Genomic DNA, 11,507 nt, shown 5'->3' on the forward strand with positions numbered 1-11,507 from the left:
GGCAGCATCCGGGAGGGACTGGGACAGGGACAGAGGAGAACTTCTTTTTGCAGAGGCTGTGAACACTTTAATCCCAGTAGCTGTCCCCGCAGAGCAGCTGGGGACACAGGTTGTAGGCCTTGTTCAGGAGGCTGTCCTTGGAGCTTTGGAGCCAGGCCTGGGTGTGGGAACCCAGGTCCCCCAGGTGGTCATCATAGTAGGTCTGCACAAAGCCCTGGAAGGCCCTGGGGCCCCTGTGGACATCACAGTGGAGAGCCCAGCTACCCCCCGAGACTTCTGCCCCGTTGACCCCTTCCTCCCTCTGACCCAGGAGTCCCTGCTCTCACCTCTTACCCTCTACCCCTCTGGGACCCAGGGGTCACAGCCCTGCCCCCGCCCTGTCCTGCTCCCTGGGAACCCACGAGTTCTGGTCCTGCCCCTCCTCCCTCAGACTCAGGCCCCCAGCCCCGTTCTGTGCACACGCACCAGGACCACTGCCAACTCTCTCTTGTCCTGGTCACCAGCGACTCCATCCACTCCTTCACCTTGCCCGGAACCAGGCTCCAGGAACTACTGGCCGGCTCTGGCGGGGGGCTCGAGGTTCCCCCAGGCCCTTCTTGCTGACATGCTAGATGGGATCAGAGGGCAACTTGGGACGGCTGGGACCCCAGAACCCTTCCATCTCCTTTTCCCTCCATGCTCACCGTCACCGTGGCTCCTGGTGGCCCCTTGCCGGTCCTCTCATCGCCTTCTATGTCCCTCTTGCCCCTCGCCCCCCTTCAGCCAGCAGTCATCTCCTTTCACCATCTGTGCCCGGGAGCCCCGTCACCCCTGCGTCTGCCTGGGGTTTCCTCCCTCAGTCTGTAACGCCGCCTCTCTGCCCCCTGCCCCGCTCCTGATGCCTCCCTCACTTCCTGATCTTGCCGCTCCCTCCGTTCTCCTGTGACTCCCACACGGTTTGAACAACCTCCGCAGGCAGTGAAGGATGCCCCCGGGGATGGAGGTTGGCAAGGCCATATGTCAGGCTGGTGGGCCAGGGGTTCTGCCAGGAATCACACACACCTGTCTGTCCAGCACCCATGCACCTGGGCAAAGCCTCACCTACAGAGACCAGCCATCACACGGGTACACGTGTACGCATGTGTATAGAGGCACCCATGTGACCTGTGGTGTGCCCTTGGCCAATGACTTAACCTCTTCAAGACTCAGTTTCCTCTTCTGTAGAATGGGATAATGACAGGTCCTAGCTTATAGGGTTATTGTGAGAGTTAGGGGTTAACATGTAGAAGGTACTTGCACCGGTTTCCTGCACATCGGATGCACTGCATATATATATATATATATACACACAATTTAAATACATGTGCAGAACCCAGACATACTCACACACCAGTACACACAGACACCCTTCCGCATGCCCAGACTGTCAAATCTTTTGCATAAATACCCCCTAAAGACACACATGTGCGCACAAGCATACAAATGCATGTTCACAGACTTAACATGTTTACCATGACTACATACTCGTCAGCTGACACGCGCACAAATGCATATTCACGATCACTGTCATCTCTACCAACCCCGTGTACACTGTTCACTCATGGCCGCCCGCGACACACACTCCCAGACACACACGCACACCTGCATGCCTCACAGCTGGTCACGCTCACACCCCATGCTGCATCGGGGTCCCCACACCCGCCCACCCACTCCTCCTCACCCACGACACAGGCCAGGACCAGGACGCAGAAGCAGAGGGAGGACAGGGCCCGGGACCTGCATCCAGGGAACAACATTTCTGGGGGCCTCTGTCCCTCTGTCCTTCTGTGCTCAGCTCTCTAAGCTGGGGGAGGGGGAGGCTGCGCTGAGCAGAGCCCTCCCCTGGCCACCTCCCCACGCCCCTTGGCAGGGACTTCAGATAGAGAGGGGCCCAGGTGACAGTGATGATCCGAGGCCATGCCCGCCCCTGCTGGCCTTCTTCCTTTCTCCTTCCTATCCTCCCACTACCCTAAACTGACAGGGGAAGGTTAGCCTCCTGTGCTGAACTGGCTTCAAATTCTGGCTCCACCTCGTGTGACAGCCCCTCTTTTGGGCCTCAGTTCCCTCCTCCGTAAAATGGGCTCACAATCCATACTTTAGGACATTAATTAAATGACGTGATAACAAGGGAAATTCTTTTTTTTTTTTTTTTTTGGCTGCGTTGGGTCTTCGTTGCTGACGCAGGCTTTCTCTAGTTGCGGCGAGCGGGGGCTACTCTTCGTTGTGGTTCGCGGGCTTCTCATTGCGGTCGCTTCTCTTGTTGCGGAGCACGGGCTCTAGGTGCGCAGGCTTCAGTAGTTGTAGCACGCAGGCTCAGTAGTTGTGGCACACGGGTTTAGTTGCTCCGCAGCATGTGGGATCTTCCCAGACCAGGGATCGAACCCGTGTCCCCTGCATTGGCAGGCGGATTCTTAACCACTGCGCCACCAGGGAAGTCCTCAAGGGAAATTCTTAATGTGTAGTCTGGCAACACAAGTGCTCACAGATCAGACCTGTTTATTATTATTTATTTTGTCTCTGAGATCCGTTGGCCACTGGACTACAGGGCCAGACACACCTTCACTGCGTGACCAGGGCAAATACATTCACTTCTCTGGGCTCAGTGTTTTCATCTGTAAAATGGGGATGGTAGTAAGTGCCTGCCTCCCAGAGTCCACATGAAGGCTGGGTGAGGCCCTGTGAGGGAGAGATTAGTGGGAGGTTGTCAACATCAGGCTTGGGCCAAACACCAGCCAGAAAGAAAATGAGCCTTTTTCTCCCAGAGGACCCAGCCATGAGCCAGGGTGCACAGTTTAGCCAGGGAACCATGGGCTGGATTCCTTGCTCTAAGGTTGCCAGATAAAATACAGGACGCCCTGTGATATTTGAATGTCAGATAAATAATGAATCTTTTTTAATTAATTGATTTATTTTTAAAAACTTGGGGGGGGGGCATGCACAGCATGCGGCATCTTATTTCCCCAACCAGGGATTGAACCTGTGCCCCCTGCAGTGGAAGCACAGAGTCCTAACCATTGGACCGCCAGGGAAGTCCCATGAATCTTTTTTTAGTGTAAGTATGTCCCATGCAATATTTGGGAATTATACTATTATTTATCTGTTGTGTATCTGAAATTCAAATCTAACTAGGGATTCTATATATTTTTTCAATATTTATATATTTATTTTTGGCTGCTTGGGTCTTAGTTGCGGCACGCGGGATCTTTCATGGCGGCGCGCAGGCTTAGTTGCCCTGCAGCACGTGGGATCTCAGTTCCCCGACCAGGATCGAACCCTCATCCTCTGCATTGGAAGGCGGATTCTTAACCACTAGACTACCAGGGAAGTCCCACGTCCCGTATTTTTAGGTGGTGAATCTGACAACCCCACTTTGGCCACAACCTGGATGACTGTACAGGACAAAATCCAGAGGCTCCCAGAAGAATGCTGTCCATTCCAATGGCCCCAGCGTGGGCTCTAGCACACAGTAGTTGCTCAACGAATGCTCCCTGGAGTTCCTCACTGACGCTAATCAGCCAAATAAAATCTCCTGGAGTTTCTGTTTGGGATGCTGAAAACATTCTGGAAATGGATGGTGGTAATGGTTGCACACGACTGTGAATGTACTCAATGCCACTGAACCGTACACCTAAAAGCGGTTAAAATGGTAAACTTGATGTTATGTATTTTACATAATAACAAAAGAAAAAGGAAACACCCACTTTGCATGGGTGTTGGGGTCACAGTCCGGCTCCACCTCCCTCCTGCTGTGTGACCTGGTGTATGTTGCTTAATGTCTCTGGGCCTGTTTCTCCGTCCAGGAACCAGAGTCACGGACGTTCCTACACGGGAGAGTAAAGCAGGTCATTTACCTAAAGTGGCCTCGAGCAACAAGAGACGTGCAGCAAGCCGTGTTGTCAACGCCAGCTGCTACTTATTAAGCTTGTGTTTCCCGAGCGCTCCCTACGCATCAGATGCCACCACAAGGCTTCAGCGCATTAACTCACTGAATTAACGTCAGACCTTACGAAGTGGGCGTCTTTTTCATTCCCATTTTACATATAAGGAAACTGAGGCTGTGGGGGTGGGGCTCCCCAGCCACCAAGTGGTGAATCTGAACCCAGCCCTTTCATACTTAGCTAGCCGTTTCTGGCTAGCTTAAGCCAGAAACGACCTCTGCCCTCACCTCCCCACCCCAATTCTAGAGGGCAAGAAAGAGGTTGAAGCAGGGCCAGGGTTGGGTAGGCCCGGGGGAGGGGGGAAAAGGTCTCTGACCCTGCCCTGGCTCCAAGGTCAGCCTGAGCTGTTTGCTGCTTGCAGTGTTTGCCCATCTGTTATCCAGGGCAGGAATGGGCTGAAGGTCGTTCAGGGTGGACCTCAGAGGCAGCTCAAAAACAACAGCAGTTGGGAGGTGGGGGCAGAGAGGTCACAAGGAGGGACTGGGGGTTGGGAGCGGTGGGCCTTGAGACCCCAGCATGTGTGTCTGGGGACAGGTAGCATCTCTGAGCCTGCACCTCTGTGTCCACAAGGTCATCAGTCCCACGACCAGACTCCCGAATCACTCTCTCCACGCCAGGGTCCCTGCTTCAGTCTGGACCCCATCCCCTCTCCCCTGAACCCCTGCAGCCACCTCCCTTCCAGCATCCCTCACCACTCACCTCCCTGGCTGCTCTGGGTTGTGGCAGGGAAGTCGGGGGGGTGGAAGAGAGGTTGATATGTCCCCTCATTTATCTCTTCTTTCTGCCTTTGTCTGGAAGATCTCCATTCATTTTTAAAAATTGAGATATTCAAAAAAACTCAAAAAACAACAACAAAAAAATTGAGATGTTCACATACCATAATTGTCACCCTTTGAAGGTGTACAATTCAATGATTGTTGGTATATTTGCAAAGTTTGCAACCATCACCACTATCTAATTCCAGAACATTTCGTCACCCCAAGAGGGAACACTACACCCTTTAACCCTCACTCCACCCGCTTCTCCCCAAGGCAGGGCAAACCACTAATCAGATTTCTGTCTCTATAGATTTCCCAATTCTGGACATTACATATGAATAGAGTCATATAACATGTGGTCTTGGGGATTCCCTGGTGGTGCAGTGGTTAAGAATCGGCCTGCCAATGCAGTGGACACGGGTTCGAGCCCGGGCCCGGGAAGATCCCACATGCCGCGGAGCAACTAAGCCCGTGTGCCACAACTACTGAGCCCGCGTGCTACAACTACTGAAGCTCGCGCTCTTAGAGCCCGTGCTCCACAACAAGAGAAGTCACTGCAATGAGAAGCCCGTCCACCACAATGAAGAGTAGCCCCTGCTCGACACAACCAGAGAAAGCCAGTACACAGCAACGAAGACCCAATGCAGCCAAAAGTAAAAATTAAAAATAAATAAAAAATTGTTTTAAAAAGTGGTCTTTTGTGACGGCTTCTTTCACTTAGCATGAAGTTTTCATGGTTCACCCGTGTTGTAGCGTGTGTCAGTGCTCTGATCCCCCTTTCTTTTTTCTCTCTTTTTTTTTTTGGCCTCGCAGCAAGGCTTATGGGATTTTAGTTCCCAGACCAGGGATCAAACCTGGGCGCTCGGCTGTGAGAGCTCGGAGTCCTAACCACTGGACCACCAGGGAATTCCCAGTGCTTTGTTCCTTTTTATGGCTGAATAGTATTCCACTGTGTACACTGTATCTGTACCTATACAGGTATACAGTGGATATACAAACACTGTATAGACTTATTTATTCATTCCCCAGTTGATGGGTATTTTTGGGCTATTTTCCACTTTTGGCTATTATGAATAATAGTGCTATGAAGAGTTGTGTACAAGTTTTTGCTGTGAACGTGTTTGCAGTTCTTTTGGATAGAGACCTAGGAATGCAATTGCTGGGTCTTGTGGTAACTCTGTTTAACTTTTTTTTTCTCTTCCAGTTTTCTTGAGTTAAAATTGACATACAGCACTGTATAAGTTTGAGGTGTACAGCATAAGGATTTGACTTACATACACCGTGAAATGATTATCACAAGTTTATTAAACATCCATCATTTCATATAGATACAAAATTAAAGAATACAAAAACATTTTTGTGATAAGAACTCTTAGGATTTACTCTCATAATAACTTTCATATATACACACAGCAGTTTTTTTTAATTTTAAAAAACTCCCAAGGTGATTCTTTTTTTTAATATTAATTAATTAATTAATTAATTTATGGCTGTGTTGGGTCTCAGTTGCTGCGCGCAGGCTTTCTCTAGTTGCAGCGATGGGGGGCTACTCTTCATTGTGGTGTGTGGGCTTCTCACTGCAGTGGTTTCTCTTGTTGCAGAGCACGGGCTCTAGAGCGCAGGCTCAGTAGTTGTGGCACATGGGCTTAGTTGCTCCGTGGCATGTGGGATCTTCCGGACCAGGGATCGAACCCATGTCCCCTGCATTGGCAGGCAGATTCTTAACCACCGTGCCACCAGGGAAGTCTCTCTTTCTTTCTTTTTTTTTTTTTTTTTGCGGTACACGGGCCTCTCCTGTTGTAGCCTCTCCCGTTGCGGAGCACAGGCTCCGGATGCGCAGGCTCAACGGCCATGGCTCACGGGCCCAGCCGCTCCGCGGCATGTGGATCTTCCCAGACCGGGGCACGAAACCCGTGTTCCCTGCATCGGCAGGCGGATTCTTAACCACTTGCGCCACCAGGGAAGCCCCCCTGTATGTCTTTTGAGTCTTTAACCTGAGCGATTTTTTGGGATTTAGGAAAATGCTTGGGAAATCATTTGATTGGTTCCAAAGTGAAAAAAAAAAAAAATTGACCAAGTTAAAATTGGTAATTTTGAACTTTTTTTTTTTTTTTTTTTGGCTGCACCGCTTGGCATGCGGGATTTTATAGTTCCCCTGACCAGGGATCGAACCCGCGCCCCCTGCGGTGGAAGGTCCAGCCTTAACCCCTGAACCTTCAGGAAAGTCCAAAAGTTAGTATTTTTTCAAGTGAAATTGCTACAGAATATACCCACATACTAGCTAGCCAACAGCAGTGTGACTCCTCATGGGAATTATATATAATAAGGGACGTGGGTGCATTTTAATATGCTGGATGTAATGCCAGTGAGGCCTGGGGCCAGGTGTGTGTGCATAGCTGTAGCCCATATGATAGGCAGGGTGATTCGGCAAGGGAGGAAATCAGTCAGGATGTGGCCGCAGGATCCCCACCTGGGTTCAAATCCTGTCTCTAATCACTTTGGGCTTTGTGTTGTCTCACAAGTGACTTTAGCCTTCTGTGCCTCAGTTTCTTCCTTGTAAACTAAGAGCAGTGACAGTATCTGCCTCAGACGGGTTTTGTGAAACTGCCATATTTAGTTTAGGTTTTGTTTGTTTTGTTTCTGATTTAGCATACTTGTTTCACCTAATTTTTTAAAAATTTATTTATTTTTGGATGTGTTGGGTCTTCTTTGCTGCAAGCAGGCTTCTCCAGTTGCGGGTGAGCGGGGGCTACTCTTCGTTGCAGTGCGTGGGCTTCTCATTGCTGTGGCTTCTGTTGTGGAGCATGGGTTTTAAGTGCGTGGGCTTCAGTAGTTGTGGCGTGCAGCTCAGTAGTTGTGGCACACGTGCTTAGTTGCTCCACGGCATGTGGGATCTTCCCGGACCAGGGATCGAAACCTGTGTCCCCTGCACTGCAGGTGGATTCTTAACCACTGCGCCACCGGGGAAGCCCCAAGACCACATGTTATATGATTCCATTCATATGTAATGTCCAGAATTGGGAAATCTATAGAGACAGAAAGCTGATTAGTGGTTGCCCCTGCCTTGGGGAGAAGGGGATGGGAGTGAGGGTTGAAGGGTGTGGGGTTTCCTTTCTGGGTGACGAAATGTTCTGGAATTAGATAGTGGTGATGGTTGCAAACTTTGCAAATATACCAACAATCATTGAATTGTACACCTTCAAAGGGTGACAATTATGGGTATGTGAGTCTCAATTTGTTGTTGTTTGTTTTGTTTTTTGAATATCTCAATTTCGTTGCGTTAAATATCTCAACGCAACTCACTGCGTTGTCTTCACGACTTGACTCAACCACGTTACCCTCTGATGATGGAAAGGAATCTGATGAGGCCTGGGGCCGCCTGGGCTGGGCTGCCCTGCCCAGAAGAGGGCCAAGTGTGCAAAAATTTTCAAATGGAAGCCTTTAGGATGAGATTCCAGGGATGGGAAAGGAGATCCTTGAATGTGTTTCTGGGGGTCATGGTGTTAGAATGTGGCGAGGGGTGCTGAGAATTGCCTTGCTCTCAGCACTGGACTGGTCCCCCGCCCTTTTCAAGGCTGTAAAAGCAAGCCAGCCAATCCCGGAGGAGCAAGACTGAAGACGGTCATCGGTTGCTAGGGCTCCCCTGGGCAGATTGCCACCCACTGGACTAGCCTTTAGGAGAACGCTGAAACCCAGCTGGGCGGGTAGAGATGGGGGCAACTGGGGGATGACATGGGAACCAGGGCACAGAAGGGGCCCCAGAGTTCCCAAGGGTCATCTAAGCCTGTGCCCAGGCCCATGACAGCTTCACTCTTCCAAATCTCAAACTCCTCAGTGTCCCATCCCACTTTCACCTCCCAAAACCACAAAGAGAGCACACCGTCACGACCAGGAGGGACAGAATGAGCCTTGTGGTGGGGTGGGGCCAGAGAGGCACTCCGAATGTTCCTTCCTGGGCACTGAGGCCGGCTTGGGTGGCCTGGCCTGGGACTTTTTGAGGCGGGGGGGTGGGGGGGGGGGTGGGTGGGTAGGGGGGTGGTCAAGTTAATCTCCTTCACCCTAAGCCTCACCTGGCCACGTGCCTCCCGTGTGCCCACCCACCTCTCTTCCTTCACCCCTCCCTCGTGGTGGTGGGGACCAGGTGGGGCACAGGGCTGAAGCCTTAGGCCCCAAGCGTCTTGCTTTTCAGCACCTGCACCTCCAACTTTCCCTGACTGTTGGGGACCCCAAGCTGCCAGAGTCCCTTCCCCCACTCAGGGTACAACCTTCCCCCTCTCCCTGTGGCCCTCTTCCCTTATGGGTCTTGGTGCTTCATACCTTTCTGCCAGCCTCAGTGGGTGTCTCTCGGTAACCCTCAATAACTCCCTAACTCAATTCACACTGTGTCCCCAGGCCACCTCTACCGTCCCCTCCCTCTTCTTAGCAGGCCTCTTCAGCTCAGAGGAATCTGGGGTCACACAGTCTGCCTCCACACTCCTGCCCACCCCATGCCACCTCCAATGTCACTCTCATACTAGCTCTTCTATTCCCCCACCTTTCTGCCTCTGGGAGACTCCCAAACCTCCCTGGATGCTCTCTGGGGTCTCTATTCCCCAATCTCTCTTTTGGACAGAGGTCTTTTTTTTTTTAATTTTGGCATGCCTTGGGTCTTTGTTGCTGTGCGTGGGCTTTCTCTAGTTGCAGCGAGTGGGGTCTACTCTTCGTTGCAGTGTGTGGGCTTCTCACTGCGGTGGCTTCTCTTGTGGGGCACGGGCTCTAGGCACATGGACTTCAGTAGTTGTGGCATGCGGGCTCAGTAGTTGTGGCTCATGAGCTATAGAGCGCAGGCTCAGTAGCTGTGGCTCACGGGCTTAGTTGCTCCACAGCATGTGGGATCTTCCCGGACCAGGGCTCGAACCCGTGGACCCCTGCACTGGCAGGCGTATTCTTTACCACTGAGCCACAAGGGAAGCCTGAGAGGTCTTTTCAGGCCTGTCAAAAGTGCAAAACCTCAGCTGCCAGGCTCCCGATGGTGTGCCCCTCCAACCACTCCACCAGAAACTCCCTTCTCTCTGCTTCCCCACTGTCCAAGCCTCCAGGGCCCCTGTAAACGCCCCCATCTGCTCTTGTGCCCCCTCTCTGGTCGCTCCGCACACCAAGCACCACCGCCCTTTCCTTCCACCACATCAGTCCCTCAGGGCTGCCGTCCCCCTTCCTACCAGCTGCCTTTTTTTTTGGCTGCATCGGGTCTTCGTTGCTGCACACAGGCTTTCTCTAGCTGTGGTGAGCAGGGGCTACTCTTCGTTGTGGTGCGCGGGGCTTCTCAATTGCGGTGGCTTCTCTTGTTGTGGAGCACTGGCTCTAGGCGCGCGGGCTTCAGTAGTTGTGGCTCGCGGGCTCTAGAGTGCAAGCTCAGTAGTTGTGGCACGCAGGCTCAGTAGTTGTGGCGCACGGGTTTAGTTGCTCTGCAGCATGTGGGATCTCCCGGACCAGGGCTCGAACCCGTGTCCCCTGCATTGGCAGACGGATTAGTTAACCACTGCACCACCAGGGAAGTCCCATCCCAGCTGCCTTTGACTGCTAATGAACCCTAGCCGCTGGGGGAGGGTGGCCCTGGCCCCAGACTCCAGGTTGGCTGGCCTCGTGTCCCCACACGCACGTAATCAGCCTTGGGGTGAGGGGATGGTTGCGAAAGGGAAGCACAGACACCACCCTGGCGGGATTGCAACAGCCCTCCGGCCACGCTCCATGCTGCCCAATCCCTGTTGGCCCCTCAGCAGCCTTCCCAGACATCTGCTTCCTCTGTGAGCCCCCAGCGTTCCCCACACATCCCCCAAATGTCTCCTCTCCTCCTCACCCCACCCCCACGAGACCAGAACGCCAACTTCAGTTTGCCAGTCTCATCCTCGTGTCAGCTGTAGGAGTTTCTGTTTACAAGATGGGGCAACTGGGGGGTAGCCAAGAACATTCAACGGCTCAGTGAGAGGCTCTAAAGTGTCCTCCCCTTCTTTGTCCGTCATCTTCTCCCTCCCCTTCCTGGACTTCAGGCTGTCTCTCTGGATCCCTGCTGGGGTCAGCCTCCACCCCACAGCACCCCGTTCCGGCCTCCTTTCACAAAACTAACCGGGGTGGGGGGCTGCTGCATTGAGGCGGGACACCCTCTCCGCTTAGCTGGCTTCATACCGAATTCAAGATTCAGATCTTCAAGTGGGCAATATGGCTGACGCCCCCGCCCTCACTGACATCCGGGAAACAGGTTCGGGGGACTTGGCCCCGGGTCCTGGGCACACAGTGAGTCCGCAGAAACTTGGGTGGGACTAGGCCCCCTGCCTCTGAGCCCACAGATAACCTCCCCTCCTTACTCGGCCCCAAGGTTGAATCATCTGGTGGGGGCCGGGGTGGGGTGCTGATTCCACAAGGGCAAGCGAGGCAGCTTGGGCGAAGCTCGGAGTACAGTGTGTTGGAGCCAAAGCAGGCAGAAGTCGACCTGGGAGATACAAGTCCTGGCCAATCCCTGTGATGGGAAGCTTGTTCTGCTCCTCGGAGAACTGAGGACGTGAGAGGGGAGAGCGCCCGGCATCTCCAGGCTCCAGCGCACGCTTCTCCGTGTGTCAATTTCCAAATGGATATGTTCAGCCTTAAACGCCAAGGGGCCTGTTGCAGACCCTCGCAGAGTGTGCCTCCTCGGCAGCCCGAACCCGGCAGCTGAACCCAGCACCCGGTAGGCTCATCAGGGTAGACCAGAGGCTAACCAACCACCGGAGGAGAGAAGGAACAAGAATGAGGGGAGAAAAGACAGAGGGTCCACATGCAA

General features: G+C 52.8%; 1 protein-coding gene across 1 annotated transcript; it reads right to left on the reverse strand.

Moving 5' to 3' along the window:
* Window positions 1–67: 67 nt before the first annotated feature.
* Window positions 68–1,775, reverse strand: APOC4 (apolipoprotein C4). The gene is made up of 3 exons (XM_032613408.1): window positions 1,700–1,775; window positions 466–607; window positions 68–233 (listed from the first exon to the last, which is right to left on the reverse strand). The coding sequence occupies exons 1-3, from the start codon at window positions 1,773–1,775 to the stop codon at window positions 68–70; spliced, it is 384 nt and encodes a 127-aa protein (XP_032469299.1).
* Window positions 1,776–11,507: the final 9,732 nt, after the last annotated feature.

Source organism: Phocoena sinus, chromosome 19 (assembly GCF_008692025.1).
Source record: "Phocoena sinus isolate mPhoSin1 chromosome 19, mPhoSin1.pri, whole genome shotgun sequence".
NCBI classification, from domain to species: domain Eukaryota; kingdom Metazoa; phylum Chordata; class Mammalia; order Artiodactyla; family Phocoenidae; genus Phocoena; species Phocoena sinus.